The sequence below is a fragment of the Pagrus pagrus genome, assembly GCF_965226575.1.
Source record: "Pagrus pagrus genome assembly, chromosome: 18".
NCBI classification, from domain to species: Eukaryota; Metazoa; Chordata; class Actinopteri; order Spariformes; family Sparidae; genus Pagrus; species Pagrus pagrus.
The window spans coordinates 11,896,146-11,914,414 of NC_140202.1; the positions used below are offsets into that span (position 1 = coordinate 11,896,146).

Sequence of the window (18,269 nt, forward strand, 5' to 3'; positions counted from 1 at the left end):
TTAACACACCTTTGTCTGTAAATGTTAACCTCGGCTTAACAGCCAGGAAACTAGAATTCAAAGAATTACAATGAGGGGTTTGGGAGGGTTTTTTTCTGGAATTCCAATCATTTTTCCTTCAGCAACAACATTAGTAATCTGTTCACACACAGGAAGTTGATATCATGTAATCCATTAAGGATCACACTACAGACTTAGTTAACTTTCTTGATGTTGACTTTGTTGAGACTGAAATGGAACTGCAGTGAATCATTGTGGTTGTCTAAAAATGTAGTCCAAATACTATACTATCTCTGTAGCCTTGACTTGGTTAATGGTTATGTCTGTGAGTTAACAACTGTATTGATGCAGAGCTGAAACAAAGGAGAATGTTGTGTTTTGTTGAGGTAGTATACTTTGTGAAAATTGAGGTGTGTGAATGTGGAAATCCATGGCTTGGCTAAAATGGAAACTTTGTTCTGGACCCTATATTTAGCTGTGCAACCTCTCTGTGCACGTTATGATTTAACAGGTCTGTCCACTGAGCTGTTGAAAAGAAGTGGTAGGAATTTTTTGTGAATGAAGACAAATATGCTGCTTCAAAGTTATAAAATGGAGTTCAAATTATTGAGATGTGAGGCAACCAATCCCTCACATGTGACCTATGTGAACAACGTGAAGTCTTCGTCTGCTGAATCTGACTTTAACTTGCACGTGTTGCATCTCGTTAAAGATTCCCTGTATTATTCATTTTAGCTGCTGTAGTTACTGTGATCAGGGTGCTGCTCCTCCTTCAAGTGGTTAAAGAACAGTTGTCACTGATACTAGCAGTAATTTAACGCTAACGGGTGAGTTGAGTGCTCAAAAGTGTGTGTTTGAGTGCAGATGTGACTGCCTTCGCCAATTCTGTAGAAAACAGATGGTTTGAACTAGTATGCGCTGCTTGCTGTTACGGTGGTTTCTTTTTATAGATCTTTCCCTGCAGTGATTGCCAAAACGTCATTTTGGCCTTAAAGGATAAATTCCAAGAACTATGCCCCCCCCCAATAAAGTTAACACATTAAAGCAGTCAGAAAGCTGCCCTTATCTTTGATCAGCCTCAGTTGCTGAAAGGAAAATTGCTTGAATGTGACAAGACATTTATTTAAGTTATGTGCATGCCTGTTATTTTTCCCCTTGTTAACCATCAAGACAATGACTGCTGACACTGCAAAGGCATCAACAATTGTACAACCAACAGATGCAAACCAACCCTGACACAAAATAAGACGACTGCAAGAGAGAACGCAAATACTTGTATAAAGACAAACGCATAAAAACAGCCTAATAATTGCTTTCTTTAAAGCAGCTACAAGGAATTTTTATTTTTTGTTGATTCTGGCGGCCCCTGTGGACAAAAGCGATACAAGCACCACCACCCCCTGTCTAAAAGATCTTGATCTGGCTAGCTCGTGCATTTGTTTTGGTTGTGACTGAAAGAAAGTCACAACATATTTTTCATTAATATTTTTCTTTTTAAACATAGCTTTACAGGATTTATAACAATGAGGAAATTTATATATTTGTCGCTGAGATAAGATAAGATTAATAACTGTAATATTATGATGGTGAAACAAAGTAAAGTAATCCTATAGCTAAAAGATTGGGTTGCTCAGTGACAGAAATTTGGTTGAGAAGCTTGAGTCATCAACATCCCATCATCGTGTTATGTCTTCGCAATAATAAGCCACCAGCAAGATAAAGCTTGGTGGCAAGGCCAGCATGTGATGTTATAAGCCAGTTGTTCTGCTGCGTTTGGCAATACCGAAATATCCTACAGAGCAGCTTCTACCTCAGGCCATCTGACTCCTGGACTCCTCCTCAGCACTCACAATAAAAAATAGTTTCAATTTCGTAATCCTTCCCAGTGGCACGCATTTAGAATTTTATGCAGGTCGTATAGAAGTATCACTATTAAATTGAGACTGTTTTAAAACTCCCTATAGTAGATTTAAGTGAAATCTTGTATGTGTCTTTTAAAAGGCTAAATGTGATACCAGACACTTAACAGTCCCCCACATCTGACTGTGTGGCACAGCAACGGGCATGACTGTGGCTGCAGATCCCTCAGAGATTAGTTATAAATGTCTGCAGATGCTTAAGAGACTCTGTGGCACCGAGCAATAACCGACACTCTGCTTTTACACTGTCTGAATGATAATGGCTGCTTATTACTCAGTATATTTAGAAAGCATCATAACTGGTAAATAAAGGACAAAGGCATATTCTTCCCTGTCTGTGCATGCTTGATGAAGTGGAGGGATCACGAGTCATGTTTGTCCAGAGCGGCAGGCAGAATGGAAACACTTTGCACTACATCGCACAGGACTTCGGCTTATCTTAGACCTGCATGTTGACCAGGTCATTTGCATTCCTCTGCATGGCTTGTTCTTACAAAGTCAGCGAGTGGTCCCCTAGCGCTGTTTTCCCCATAAACATGTGGTGTGTGGTATCAGCCACAGATAATGACTGCTTGTAGAGTCAGTATCTGAAGTGGTCAATCAAAGCTGGGGTAGGAGCTGAGCCGGTGATGAAGTCAAGTGTGCTCAAGTCCTTAGATAAGTCAGATTGTATTCCTTCACCACAACTGTCAGTTCAGTCATACTTTTCTCATTTTGGCACTAAAGATGTGCATAAGGAGATTTATGTCATGACTCCGAGCGATTATATATTAACTAGCAGAGTCTCAGTGTGGAAACTGTGCAAACATGGTGTTGATTTGTGCTGTTCCTCCCCCTCCCTTTAACTTGGCTCTGACTCCAGTCTGCAGCACAGCAGCTTTTATTATAGAGGGATGTTGGCTGTGAGGAAGAGAAGGAAGGAGGAAGGGAGTTTCACATGCCAGACACGCCAAATCTCAAAACCAAATGTAAAGACAGAAGCGGCAAAGGAAGCGGAGGAAACCTTGTTCTAATTCATAGTGGTGTAGTGAGGGTAATAGCTCACCGCTACACTCCCTTTACACCATCAACCCTGTGATTTGTCACGGAGCGTAAACAGAGTTTTCTCTCGTGGTCGGCTGCTGCTTACCAGCTCATCCGTTTCTCCCACTGAGGTTTTGCATGGGAACTTGGTGTGGATTGTGGAGCAAGTTGTGCAGCGTAAACGAGACTCTCATGAGCTCAGTACTGACTCATGGAAAGTTTCATGATGCCAGAAGGTGTGTGTGTGTCTGTGTGTGTGTGTGTGTGTGTGTGTGTGTCCGTGTGTGTGTCCGTGTGTGTGTGCGCGTGCGCATGCGCGTGTGTGTGTGCGTGAATAAAGTGAAAAGCAGTTTCATTTTGTCCATCCTCCAGCTGCATGTCACCTTTTTTCAAGACCTCATAAATCACTCACTCTGAACACTTCCCATGCTCCCATATGAAATATTTGTCATGTTTAACATGATTTATTGCAAGGAGAGCCTTCAAAGAATGTTCTCTATAAAACTGTACATGGGAGATAAGTCAAGTGAGGGGTCAGTTTGGTTGCAGAATGATGAAATACCTTTTTCCTGACAACATCAGGTTCGTGTTATCAGCTGTAGGCTGCTGACCAATGAAGCACATCTAATGATGAACATATTTAGGTTAAAAGCCTGTCAACACACTGGTGAAAGAGTGGGTATTTCAGGCTCATGACATAAACTACATCTGTGGGCCATCAACACCAAATTATGCTCTCCATCCCCACTTGGCAATATCACCTGCTTGAGTCATTTCACTTAGTGTTTTTGCTTAATGATGCTTCCTGCCTCGCAGATTTCCAGTTATTAGTCTGAAGTAAAATTACTGGACAAAGCTTCATTTCTTAAGCTGGTCTAAATGCTTTTGACCCCTCTGACCTGTGAATATTTAAGGAAATGGAGCTCTCTGCACAGTGGTGGCTCAGTGCTCCGTTCTCACACCGCCATGACTTCATATATTTAGGAAACGTTCATGAGGAAAATTCCCCATTTGGCAGGAAGGATGTGAAAGTGGATATGGCTTCCATTTCTCTTAAATTCAAACTTAGTGCAATAAAGACATATAAACAAAGCTCCTGGCCCCCTCCCCCATTTTTCTGTTCTCATCAGTTCTCCCCCCTCTCTGTTTTTCCAAAGTTCAGCCTTCAGCAGTCAGGAGAACAAGAGGAAATAGCTGGGTTTTCCACAGAATATGCAGTGTTATAATTTAGGCCATGTCAGTAATGATTTGAGCAAGGCCTTTTCCAGTAAACCACTCCCGTGTGTCTCAGTCCAGGCTTAGAAACAGAGCTCCCAGGTGTCTTTTATTGATTTCTGGATAGTAGTCTGTTCAGTGTAGCTCAAATTATATTTATCTGACTATGTCCCTGGACAGTGTTTAAAGAAGTTTTCATTGGTGTTATTTATTCACATGGCAAGAGATGTCATCACAAGACAATATGAGAGTGCATCTGGTTTGTAACAGCCTTATATTCTTAATGTTAACTTTCAGGGCCCTTGACCGAGGGGCACAGTGGCTTCCCTCTGCTCCTCAGGGATGGATGCAACTAACGATTACTTTAATTTTTGATTAATATGTCAGTTATTTTTTTGATTAAACAATTAGTTGTATGGTCTGTAAAAAGTCAGAATTGTCGTAATTATCAGATCAGTGTTTCTCAAAGTCCTCAAATGTCTTGTATTGCGCACAACCCAAACCTATATTCAGTTTCCTGCCATAAACGAGTAAAATATTCGTATTTAAGATGGAATCAGATCATTTTTACTCAAAAAAAAAAAGCAAAAATAGATTAATTTATTATTAAAACAGTTGGAGATTAACGTATTGGTTGACAACCAAACAATTAATCAGAGCAGCTTTAGATTCAAACCCTTAATGCAGCTGTACAGAAGCCACCAGTAAGACTGGTTACAGGGTGGCTGTGGAAATAAAAGAGCAAGGGCAGTGAGTTTCCCGCTATAAAATGTAATGAAATTATACCCATGAAACAACAGTTGTGTTAAAGTGATACTCAAACCAAAATGTATCTTTTGAAACAATTAACCTTTTAGGGCTTGAAAGGTGGTCAATATAAGTTTTGTGGTTTCATTGTCAAAGTGAGATGGATAACCAAGTATGTTGACCATACTGCCATAAAATACTCTGTTTTACTGTCCGTCTCTCATATCCTGACACCTACCATCTGCCTGTGTCCCTTTTACCTATCCCAGAATCTCCTCAGCTGTCCTCGCCCCTTTCCACCAGTGAACATGACCAGACAAACGGCGTCTTGGGCCCAGATTGTTACAACCGGCTATGTGTGGAGCCACTGGACGGAGAGGGTGACCGTCCAGTGAGCCTGGTGTCCACCCTGTCCTCTGGTTCATCCCGCGATAGCCATAGCCTCTTTGGGAGCACCGTAGCCCTTCCTTCCTCCAACACCCCACCCATACCGAGCGAGGAGGACATAGACCTGGAGCTAAGCCCAGCCGAAGGCACAGGAGAGCAGGCAGGGGACCGGAGTCCCACCCTCACAGGCTCCAGGGGCCGCTGGCAGGAGCGGAACAACAACAACGCCACCTCCAACAGGAAGGCAAGTGGTGAAATACCTCACATCACCGCCTCGCCTGTTGTCACGGACGCCATGGCGCCAAATCCAAAGCTGACCTATGTGGACCGTGTTGTCATGGAGATCATTGAGACAGAGCGCATGTACGTCAAAGACCTGCGCAGCATCGTGGAGGTGAGTGAATGTCAGGGTTATGCTGACTGACTCGAATTGAATTTTCCGTTACAGTTGGTGTTTTTCACTTGCAGCCAAGTATTCACTGTGAGCCAGCCATCTGATGTTATAGAAAGTAAATCATCAGTATTCTGTGTATTTAAAGCACATGTTTGACTTGGATTAATATACAGCTATGACTTCATGTCTGTAGCCCTCTTTGGAGGTGATTTACTGTATTGGCCAGCAAGAGCCGACATAGGGGAATTGGACTTAATGGCTGTTGAGAGAAAATAATGTCTACTGTGTTCCAAGCAGCTGTTTGTGGCCACAAATGAGTCTGTTATTTGTTAAATAGTCCACTTGATTTTTCATTTTCTTTTCATTAAAAGGATCCATTTCTGATTTCCTGCTTTCTAAACTAATCAGTCAATTGACAACAATGCATACCTGACATCTGGCAATCATGTGCTTTGTTTATAGATTTCTAGTTTATTCAGATGAAGGCTGTTGAGCTGTTTATGATCTGGTCATTGTGTTGTATATAAACCACTCTGTGTATTTACAGTGCAGTGAAAGTTAACAGCCTGGAATTATGGACGCCGCTCATATCTGGAGTTCAAACACACAATCAAACTGGGCCACAGTGCAGGTCTTTCATGGTCAAATTCTTGGGCTTTCTGATCTTGGTCAAAGATTGTTTAAACCTCATCTCACAGATGTGAAGCATTGAAAATGGGCCAGGGATGATTTTACCACTCAACAGAGCACTTACTGTACATCTTATCACATGGTCTACCTTTTGTAGTCTGGAAACAACTCTGAGACCAAGAAACCTCTGTGGCCCCTCAGTCTTTCCTGCTGTCAAACAGTCCCCACTGCACTGATGGTAATGTCTTAAACACGTGAGGCATTTCTGAGATCGTCTGGCAGTAAACCAGCTAGCACCTCTCCTCACCTTGTCTCCGACTGTGCTGGCGTCTGGCAGTTGCTGTGGGAGGGAGCGCTGCCCGTGTCGCGGCTTGAGTAACGACTTGTGCCTGACAAACACTTCTAGCTATTTCAGTTGACGGGAGCAGCAGCCGAGCCTGGTCTGGCCTCGCTCGCACGGGCCCAGCCTAGCCTCAGCTCTCGGGCCCTCCAAGCCAACACAAACACCTCCGTCTTTGCACCAATTGGAAAAATAACACAGATGAAAGGATACCGATTGTTTTTTCCATAGGCTGCAGTGTGGGAACACCGTCTAGTGCAGATGTATCTTATGTCCTTTTATGATTAGAGTATGGCTTCCATGAAACTGATCTCAAGCAGCTCATTTTATTTCACGCCAAGCCTTGAATCTCACAGAGACGTGTGAACTCCTTCCTCACTCTGGCATTGTTTTTCCAGCAAACTAATCCGAAGCTTCCAATTGATATTCACACTGAAGTCAGGAGCAGCTGTTGAAGCTACGTCCAGTCGGCCTTTAGATCTGATCTATCAAATCTCACTCTTCAACTGTCTATCCATTGCATAAAGATTTGAGAGCAGCTGTTTGACTCAGCTGGTCTCGCATGTCTAAATACATCCCCAACACCTGGCCTGAACACACCCATAATAATCATACTCAACATTGTTGTGAAAAGAATGTGGTCAGTGCTGACAGATTCAGAACGTATGATTCAGTATACTTTTTGTTTAAAACTTTTTAATTTGACCTAAAACAGAATAAAACATTCCTGCTTATTCTTAAATATAGCACAGCTTGAAGCACTGTAAAAACACCAGGCTACATATAGTACATAGCATGAAATCTTTAACAGTATGCTGAAGGTCACATGGGGAGTTTTTCTATAGGAGACTATGAGACGCCCTGCTGACTGCATGTCAGCGTTGCTCTCACTGCACTGGAATTCTCACATCCATGAGCGGCTGCAGTTCATTCAGGGAAGCGATGTGATGACTCCACTCTTAATCTGGACTGCAGAGTGTGTGTGTCTGTATTTGCACCACATCGTCTGGGAGGCTTGGTGTGTGTGTGCAAGCTGTTTACTGGTATGCTCTTTATATAGTCGCTGCGTGTGTGCGTGTTTGTCCCACGTCAACTTGCTCCTCTACTTGTTTGGAGTTGTTTGTGTGCCACATGAGTGTGTAATTGACCAAGAAGGAGGGCAATCATCCAGATGTTGGCATATTTGGCCACTGTGGGGCTTTTAAAAATATTTTTATCTACTTCTGAATACTCCTGAGGTCCAGGGGGAGTCGGGGTCCTTGAAGGGGAACAGGCTGTGCTGATGTTTATGGTCTGGGTACCACAGATCCTCTACCAGACAGTCACACTGGCTTCTAGTCAGTGGAACAAATCCTTAAAAGGATCCTTGAAAGACCACATTTACTGAGTGTGAATTCATGTAGGGATCCTTCTTTTTTGAAACAGAAAAGCCTCAAAATCATGATGCAACACTTTTACATTTATTAACATTAGGTGGCATGTCATACACTGTAGGGATCACTTGGTCAAATGTACATCACAGAGGATAAAACAGGAACACAAATTGTTTTTCTATATTTATGCTCCCTCTACTGGTAAGAATTTGGAAATGCTTGTATGACACTTGACTCAGTATGTCACCGAATATTGACAAGACCTCTTTATGTAATTATTTTATGTGTAACTCACTCTCATCTGTTTTCCAGGACTACTTGGCCCACATCATTGATATGAGCAACCTCCCCATCCGGCCAGAGCAAGTGTGTGCCCTGTTTGGAAACATAGAGGACATCTATGAGTTCAACAGGTTAGTTACAACCACAAATGCAAACAAACTGAGAAGATATATGTATATATTTTAGATTAAAGGTTAAGCACAGCTATAATCCCCATCCAATTTCTTGTAAAGTGTATCTTACTGAAAATGGCCACAATGGTCAAAACTACAAATCACTGAAAAGACACTAATTGCTGAATTTGTGTTTATATACTTTCATAATTATATAATACTATAGACAATGCAAGAATGAGGAATGGTAAGATTTCAAGACTCCCTGTTGATATTTTCTGACATAAAACAGATGCAATGAGAACCAAAGGGGCGACGCACTCTGCAGTAAACACACTTTCGCAAACATCTGAAAGCCGAGGAAATGGCGGTGGAGCGAGCTTTACATTTAATCATCTTATGTCAGCAAGTGCTCATTGCTGACCACGCTGCTTGCCAAAACACACATTAACATTCCTCTCTCCTCGCACAGCTAGGAGCCTCCCTGCTGATGCCAAGGCTATCGTACAGCTCTCAACCGCAAATGGGGATGATTTGATTCTTATTACCTCCTAACGAAATTCTAACCAGCTGTAAAGGAGAGATTTTGACAGATTTTGGCTCCAGTTGGCCATATATTGCTCTTTTCTAAGAGATCAGGCTTTTCTTCTTGTCATAGGAAGGTGTTTTTTTTTTTTAGGTTAGTAATGAAGGCAGTGATACTGTCTTTTATTAGATGGATTAGATTCAACATTATTGTCATTGCACATAGTACAAGTACTGATGCAAGTGCAGAAAAAACAGTGAAGGGTATTTTATGAATAAGCTAAGATAATATACTATGAACAATATGAACAGAAAGAAATAAATACACACATTTACATTACACACAAGTATTGTTTAGGTGGAGAAATACTTGTTTAACCCTTTAAACAGGTGCCCCATTTATAAACTGAAACAGAGATGTGCCATTTGTGTTGCAAGAGAGATCAGTTTCATGGAAACTGTTCAGTAGTTTTTGTGTAACCCTACTGACAAACCAACCAACCAAACAGACACTGGCGAAAACATAATCTCCTTGGCGAAGGTATAAATGTCAGCTTTGCATTAACCGTGCCATAATTAACTGAATGACACTTAACGACAAGTCATAAACAGTCATAAAGAAAGACTCGTGGTCATGACGGTATCATATGCACATTACTTCAAATAAAGTTTCACCCAAAAGGACATACTGTACTGTACAGTATGTACAGTAGAAGTCTTGATAACAGTTTACTAACTGCTGGCTTCACTGACTCAAGAGGTCTCTGTAAACTTAGTCATTAACTCTCATTTGACGTGAACATTAGTTGATTAATGATAAACAGCCTTTCTTTTATCCAGGAATTTCTATTTCTTTGTTTCACTTGACCCATTTCCAGAATAGCGTTACGTAATGTTGACAAAGCAATGACGCGATATGAACAAATATTAACCGAAACAAATTTCGACACCAAGGTTTTCTCATTGTACCACGTACATGTTCACATATTGGCTTGTAGTTGGTTTCAGTAAAGCCTCAGTGTATTCAATCTAAGGTATGGCATGCTGTATGATGTATTGTGTTTGATATTTATGTTAACTGAACAGCTTTCATGCAGAGTACATGTGGTGATTTGTGATGTTTATGTTTGTACAGTTGTTTTTTTCCACAGTCACCCTTCCCATCATGTCTCCTTTTTCAGTCATGCACATTGTATTGAGGTCATGACACACCGTGTAAAGCTGGAGAATACCTTACAACTCTCAGGTTTTGGTTTCCCAAGCTCTGAATAAAGCTTGTACTTGATGGGACTGTGGGCATGGAGAAATCCAAGTCAAATGCATGTTCTTTCACGCTCTGTCTGAACATGCCACAAGGCTCTTGGGTTTAACAGTGTATGCTGCCCTCTAGTGGGGATATTTCTTAACAGGGGTCACATCTCACTCGAGGCAGAAATAGAGGACACAGAAAAGTATTTATTGATTTCCAGATCTTCACCACTCATCATTATTCCTTCCTTCTGTTTAGCCTGGACAAATAAATAAGCTTACAAAGTTCATTAACTTCCTCTCTGTTGTTTTGTTCTGCATTTCAGTGAGCTGCTGCAGTCCTTAGACATGTGTGAGAACGACCCTGTGGCCATCGCTCGATGCTTTGTATATAAGGTGAGAGGAACCATCCTCCTCAAACACATGTACAGTGATATCAGATTGTCACAAGATTAAACATGAATGACTGTCTGACTTGTGTTTCCCCAGAGTGAATACTTTGAAATATACACTCAGTATTGCACCAACTACCCCAAGTAAGTAGCTGAAATTGTTTTCATTATATTTAGACTTTATCTTTGAGAGTAAAATTTGACACGATTACTATGATCTTCTGCTGTCCTCCAGCTCAGTGGCAGCACTGACCGACTGCATGAGGAGTAAAACTTTGGCCAAGTTCTTCAGGGATCGGCAGGCTGCTCTGAAGCGCTCCCTCCCTTTGGGCTCCTATCTGCTGAAGCCGGTCCAGAGGATCCTGAAATATCATCTGCTGCTTCAGGTACAGAATGTCCTCAGTGGTCATTTCGTGTCAAGACGAGTTTTCCCCTCAAGTGACCCTGCAGGCATTGGCAGATTCATGGTTCTGTCATTTATCAGTTATTAACGAGTAGTTAATGTCAACAATTCAACTAAAGAATGATTTTATCATCTTTGGTTCTTCGATTTGATTGATTATTAAGGTTCTGGAGGACGCATCTTTCTTTGTGGAAGGATTTCACTAGTGACTTTGTGTGAATTTGTCCCTAATCTTTTTAAAGGAAATTGCAAAGCACTTTGACCCAGATGAGGAGGGCTATGAGGTCATTCAGGAGGCCATAGACACCATGACCGGAGTGGCCTGGTACATCAATGACATGAAGAGGAAACACGAACACGCTGTCAGAGTGCAGGTGAGATGGAATAACCATGCATGTGTGCTAACATCCACCCTGGTGCCTTTTTTTTCTTTTTTAAAGGTGTATTTATATCATAACCATGTAGTCCTTACAGACAGCACATACTCAGTCAAGGTGCATTTTTCCCCCTCTCTGCAGACACCTTCTGATTTTCTCATGTACATCTGTTGTCCAGTGCTACTGTTGCGTTTAATGCTCTTCTGGAGGGCACAAAGTATTTTTTTCATCCATTTCCAGCAGATATTGTCCAAGGCAAATGTGTTAACCTTCTCAATATCAGTATTGACCTACACGCCTTTTCTCAAGGCTAGTTGAGTGTTAAAAAGAGGGCTACAGCTTTTTAATGAGTTCCTTAGTTTGAGTCACTGACTCAGTGGCAGCTTCACCCTCCTACCTTTCTTTGTACGGATATTTAATGCGTATTCCAAATAAAAGCTGACACGCGGTTGACATTTTTACTTCCCTTCATGTCAAAGGAACACGACTGAGAATGTGTGGGGGGTGATTTCTTTACTGTGCATCCGCAGGAGATACAGTCTCTTCTGATCAACTGGAAGGGTCCTGACCTGACCACCTATGGAGAGCTGGTGTTGGAGGGCACCTTTCATGTCCTGCGGGCAAAGAACACCCGTACACTGTTCCTCTTCGAACGGATGCTCCTCATTACCAAGAAAAGAGGGGAACACTATGTCTACAAGATCCACATCTCGGTATGGATTTTTGACATTTTTGACTTGATTAGTGATTTAATGGTTAAAGGATGAAGAGGAGGGGGAGGGGGAGGAGACTGAGGATGTTGGTGTATAATAGAAAAGGGAATAAGATGCTATTTCCAGTTAAATGAAACAGGTAAAAAACTGAACTGGGTGAAGCTACAGCTACATCACTACATTCATTGTGGTTGCAGTGCTCCACTCTGATGCTACTTGACAGCGCAAAAGATCCCCTGCTCTTCAGTGTCATCCATTTCAAGCACCCCAAGCAACCCCATACAGTGCAGGTAAATATGAACACCGTTGACTGTGACCTTTTCAACACCTTATATTGCTATACTATGTTCTGTACTCTTTAGGTCTTAATAACATTACTGAGGAAAATACAAGTATTTGATTCTTCTTTTTTTCTAATAACCTATTTTCTGTGTTTTCTCACACACTTAAGAGCCACTCTACCATGTCTCTATTCCCGTATGCATGAGTTTATATGGCATATCTTTATTAATGTCAATGACTCCTTCTAAACGACAAGTACTTGTTGTTCCAGGCCAAGTCGGTAGAAGAGAAGCGTCTCTGGGCCCAGCACATTAAGAGGCTCATCCTTGAGAACCACAACACCATCGTCCCACAGAAGGTAAACAGCATCGTTCTTCACTTCTCTTTTCTCGGCTTCTCAAAATCCTATTTCAACACGCTGTCTTTTTGTTCTTCAAAGGCAAAAGAGGCCATCCTGGACAATTCCAACTGTAAGTGTTACAAATAGAGCGACTGTTTCCACAGCAACCAAAGATGCTCACAAAGCCTGTGCTGCTCACAAAAGATGAGGGTAGTTAATTTTCAGTGGAAAATATGGATGGCTGTTTAATTTACCAGGAAAGACGTAGCCCATAATCCATCTATCTATGTGGAGAAAATTGTTTTTGTAATTGCGGCTCTGAGTGTAATGACGGATCCTTCTGCTGCTCAGATCCAGGGAAGTACCACTACAGTCCTGAGAGGCTCAAGAAAGCAGAGTGCTACAATACCGACGACTTCCATCTTGGAGGGCGAAACGGGAGAAGGAGATCAGGTTCAAGACCCCTTTCTCCATCAATCTATCTATTATGTACCTGAAATATCAATAATTGAAAAATATTGCCGATGATCAATTGTTACTTACACCATGAGTAAGTTATATATTTTTCAATTCTGTCTTTTCAGAGCCTGCAAAACAAATCATAAGGAGCACAAAAGGTTGGTACAGTTTAGGGTTATTTATTCATCATTAGTAAATGGTTGATTAACTGTAAAATTGCCATTTATTAATGATGTTCTTATAGAATGTTCCTGTTTGTTTACATCAGTGTATGATCAGTAAGGTTTTGACAGCCAGAAAGGAAGATTTGTGAAAATGTTGGTCCAAATTCTGAGAGATGTGGCCCAGCAGCCTCACAGCACCCCTACTGACATTATTTAGGGTCTTTTGAGTAAGAGCTGTCCACATCTCAGTGGCTCCTGTGCTTTGTTCTTCTTCAAAGACACCTGCAAAACAGATCAAAAGACATAATGAATTTAATTATATGCCACATCGGTCAAAGGCTTTGTCATAGGCAAGCTCTTTTCAATAGTCAAATTCAGCCTCGCCTTCAGATCTGCGCTTCTTCCTGCTCTGATCTATTCTAATTGGCCATTATGAAAGAGAAAACCTCTGTATTCTTGTCCCCAGTTCGCCTTTGCTCCCAGTCCAGATCAATTTTTCGAACCAATGTAATGAAGAAGCAATTTTCGTGTCAACCTTCCCATCTCGGTGAGGGAGTAGGTCATCACATCCTGGCTAATTGCATCATGTCCAGTTTGAGCCTCTGAGAGGAAGATGTTTCTAATTGGTATTTATCTAATCACAAGGCCTCCCTTAAGTCTGGCCCAGACTAACTACTGCCTCCCCCAGTCTCTGCTTATGGAGGCAGAGATTGTGTCGCGACCATAATTATGAGATGCATGTGGTAATTCGGTTGTTTTGCCATGTAATATTTGACTGGAGCTTGCTTTTTTCAGCCTTATTGACGTTCTCATTTGTTTATCTCTCCTCCTCCTCTTTATGTTTGTTCTCCACACAGCTGTTTTGAAGGTAAGCGTCTGTAGTCTTTTATTAAACCTTGATTGGCTTTTTCATTCTGTCATATGAAAGTACTTTTTTTAGGTCAGTGTGCACTGGTGAGATATGATTTATCCAGTTTTCACTCGGCAGTTCAAAGTTTTCTGTTATAATTGCAAAAGAACTCGAACCCAAAAAAGGGAAAGTGCAAACCTAATCTTCCCAGAACATACTTTGACTTAAATCATATCTCACCCAAAGCTCAAGCAGCTTTATGGTGATTTCATCCCATTTACAGCCTTGCAATCACAACATGGCTCTAGCACTGGCCTTGCAATAACAAACCACATGTCTATGACTTCACGCTACAGCATGCAGACAGTGAGGGTGCACTGCTGGGGGAGAGGTGCTCCCTTCAGCCAGCCACTAGTGTCAGTACGCTGACTTCCAGTCTAGGCGAGCCCCAGGCTGAGAGGCCATGTGTGGACGATCTAATTCCCAGAAGGGACTCTCTGGAGCAGCTAAGTCCTCCTGACAGTGACCTAAAACTGGGCTCTTCACCCAGTGAGGGGGGACTGGAGCTGGAGGAGGCAAAAGAGGAGGAGGATGAGGAGGAGGGGGAGAGTTACAAGGAAGATGTACTGATGGGAGACGACCAGGTAGCCGACTTTGCCAGCTCAGTGCTGGCAGCCATCTCCTGCTGGCACTATAAAGCCAGGGCTTTGCTTTCTACTCACTTCACAACGGTGAGGGTTTCTGCCACCCACGGGTTCCCCATTTCCTGCTCCATTCCGCAAGCTTTCCAATACTCTCTGCCACTCTTTCTCCCACGCTGGCTCTCGTCTATCCCTCTTTTTTTTTTCTAATTTCATAAATAGAACCAACTAACACCTTCTACCGTTTGCACTGTGCACATTGAATGCCTCAGGTTGAATTCATGCTATTGAAGTCTGCATTGACTGAAGTTTTTCCAGACCACTTTCAGCCAACTCTAAAACAACTTTAAAGTCAGACTTGGTGCATGTGTTTGCCTGCATTGCTTTGTTTTGGGGGTTGAAGGTGATCCCACTGTGCATGATTGCATGTTTTCCTCATCTGTGAGTGTGTTTTTCGTAACTGTGGGACATGATTGATGTTGAAGCTTACGCTGTTGAAACCATGCCTGCATTTGCATTCGAACCAGGGGCTTAATGTGCCCTGTTAAATGTTGTTTGACTTCAAAGGTTAATGCAGCCATCTAGTAAAATTATCATTATAATAGCAAGAGCTTTGCGCTTTGATAATCGTATTTCCTTTTGTCAATAACCTTTTGTCAAGGTTAATTGTTCTACCAGTATTGTTTTATGAATATAGATTAATGTCATTTGAACTGGAAGACTGTGTGAGTGTTTGTTCACTGTGACAGATTCTTCTGCTTCATGCCTCCTCAGCGTCTGTGGGACAATTTAGAGTACAAACTCTTGCGTTTCGCTCTTTCAGGATGATCAGAACGGAGATCCGGCTGAACTGAAAACAACACAGGCAGAGGAGGTAGAAACTCACAGCCAGGAGGAAAAACATGTGGATGTGAAACAAACTCTTACGACACAGGTACTCAATAAAGCTTTGAACACATTGATGCTCGCATCCATTCATTTCCACACTCATGTCCGAGGCCACATACAGTATAACATTTATTCACTGTGTCAAAGAATGTCTACCTAACCTCATGCCCTTAATATCACTTAGTTTGTTGTTGAGCCTATTTTTTAACCATTGTACAGTTTGAATGACACCCTTTTCTGTGCATTTGTTCTAATTAGATAGCCAATGTACTCAATGCTACATTTATTTTATGTAGGTTCCTATCTACTGTAATAGGTGCCCTTTGCCATGAGCACAGAATTTCTCTGAGGCCAATTTTGAATCATGCCTGGAGCTGTATTATTGCCTTGAAATTAAAATGCCTCACACGCACACATGCACACACACACACACACACACAAACACACACAAACACAAACTGCTGTTCTGTGGTCAGCACTCCCACTGAGAAAGGCAACATTGATTTCGGAGCCAGGTGCTGTCCCCACCTGATTCTCATGGTAACTTTGCGAAACAGCTCCTGTGAGAGTGCTGCTTGTTATTCTCTCTAACCTTATCTCCACCACACAGCTTCAAGCTGCAGTTTTTTGCAATTGCAGGCACTCCAAAAGAGCAGGCACCACCTGGAAACAGATTTAGATAATGGCCAACTAGGGTGACATCAGCACTATGCACACTGTTAGTGCAGCTGACAGGGTGATGTTCACCGTTTTACTCGCTAAGGGAAGTCGTTAGCAGGCAAGCTGCAAATGTACAATGTCGCCTTAGTTTATACCACACTTTGATATTTTATACAGAAATAGGTCAGTGTAATAAAACTGGAGCACTCATGAAATAAAAGCCATGCGTCATAAACTGTGAATGCTTTAAATTAAACTGCCTAGTTGACTTTCAAAAGGTCCATTAAGGCAATGGTGGATGGAGGATGCTTGACATTGTAATATCCCTTTTACTCATTACATCCCACTTTGCTACACTGCTGTCATGTTTCAGGTCAATGAGGAGGAGCTGTGCCCTCCAGACTGTGTCCCCCAACTCAAAAAGAAGAGCGATCAACTGGAGGGGGATGACACCCGATGCTCCGAGCCACCCATCTCCCCTGTGCAACAAGAAGACGACACACCAGAACCTCTGGATACCTCAAGAGAAACTGGAGAAGAAGAAGAAGGGGAGAGTGATTCCTCTGGTCTCCTAGTGGAGGAGACGAGTGTACTGACAAATGGGGAGTTCTCGGAGGAGGAAGAGGAGGTCCTTTCAGGCAGTAAAAGCATCCTACCTTCCTCTGTATTGGACCAGGCGAGTGTGATAGCTGAGCGCTTCATCAGCAGCCTGTCCAGACGGAGCAGTCTGGTTTCCGAGGACTTGGGTTCTGTCGCCTGCCCCTCACCCTCCATAGATAATGACGTCTTTAAAAGCCCCTCAGCTTGCATGGACTTGGAGAAACAGGGCCAAATGTTGGTCAGTTCTTCCCCAGAGCCGCAGGTGACCTCAGCGAACCTCTCAACGCCTGCTAATGAACCTACACTGAGCGCTCTCATTGAAGGGGAACGCAGGTCCACTCTGTCCAAACAAGATCGCCTCCTCATCCACAAGATCAGAAGATACTACGAGCATGCAGAGGACCAGGATGCTAACTTCAGCATCAAGCGCAGAGAAAGTCTCTCTTATATCCCAGCTGGTCTGGTCCGGCACCTGAGCCGACAACTCAACAGTGGTCCTCAGGAGCAGGCTGTCTCGGTCCACAGGAAAGGCCTCTCTCGGAACCGGCCCACATCCTGGGCTGTGTTTGACCTTCCTGGCTTAGAAAAGAGTCGAAACACTGATGCTCATCACAAAACGGAACCCCAGAGACCGGTGGAAGCCAAGGCGAGATCGAAGAGCCTCTTGGAAGCCTCTGCTACAGAAGAAGAGTTCAGACCCTCAGCAGACATGCTTAAGGTTTGGCAAGACATGGAAATGGAAGAGGAGAGCCAGGAGGTCCAGCAGACTGCAGAGGGGAAGCTTAATGACTCAAGATTAGAAGCGATACAGGATATCAGCTCAGACACTTTGGATGTTAATATCAGTGAGCAAACGACTCAAACTGTTAAAGACTCTGAGACGAACAACACCTCAGATGGTTCCTCCATCTCATCACCAACCACAACCATTCCAGCAGTGGAGGGGGGATCCAGTCAGGACTCTAAGACCCCCACGTCTCCAGAGAAGAACCATTTCAGCAACGCACATCTACCCAAGATTATTAACTTCCGAGCAAGTATGGAGGAGGACCAGATTCTGCAAGACATGGGAAAGATGAAAAACAAGGTGTTCCAGCTGGCACGTCAGTATAGTCAGCGCATCAAAAATAACAGACCCCTAGCCTGGCAGAGGAACCGAGAAACAGCAAACCAACAGGGCTTCAAGAACATGCCACCTGTCCAGGAGGAGAACACGCAACAGAGGAAAAAGGGTAAATAGGATGCAAATGATGCAATGTTGCTTTCTTTTGCAGTAGCCTACCTTTTTTCAGAAAACTCAGAAG

At 42.7% G+C, this 18,269-nt stretch overlaps 1 protein-coding gene across 1 annotated transcript in view; it reads left to right on the forward strand.

Annotated features, from left to right (window-relative positions):
- LOC311274018 (pleckstrin homology domain-containing family G member 3-like) overlaps nucleotides 1–18,269 on the forward strand; it is a 33,732-nt gene that overhangs the window by 14,023 nt on the left and 1,440 nt on the right. The window contains exons 3-17 of the mRNA XM_084381413.1: nucleotides 5,174–5,685; nucleotides 8,341–8,441; nucleotides 10,523–10,592; nucleotides 10,686–10,732; nucleotides 10,824–10,974; nucleotides 11,234–11,365; nucleotides 11,899–12,081; nucleotides 12,279–12,371; nucleotides 12,635–12,721; nucleotides 12,803–12,833; nucleotides 13,055–13,156; nucleotides 13,288–13,324; nucleotides 14,526–14,907; nucleotides 15,641–15,751; nucleotides 16,739–18,197. Coding sequence (XP_084237539.1) covers nucleotides 5,174–5,685; nucleotides 8,341–8,441; nucleotides 10,523–10,592; nucleotides 10,686–10,732; nucleotides 10,824–10,974; nucleotides 11,234–11,365; nucleotides 11,899–12,081; nucleotides 12,279–12,371; nucleotides 12,635–12,721; nucleotides 12,803–12,833; nucleotides 13,055–13,156; nucleotides 13,288–13,324; nucleotides 14,526–14,907; nucleotides 15,641–15,751; nucleotides 16,739–18,197 — 3,498 coding nt within the window. The remainder of the gene's footprint in view (nucleotides 1–5,173; nucleotides 5,686–8,340; nucleotides 8,442–10,522; nucleotides 10,593–10,685; nucleotides 10,733–10,823; nucleotides 10,975–11,233; nucleotides 11,366–11,898; nucleotides 12,082–12,278; nucleotides 12,372–12,634; nucleotides 12,722–12,802; nucleotides 12,834–13,054; nucleotides 13,157–13,287; nucleotides 13,325–14,525; nucleotides 14,908–15,640; nucleotides 15,752–16,738; nucleotides 18,198–18,269) is intronic.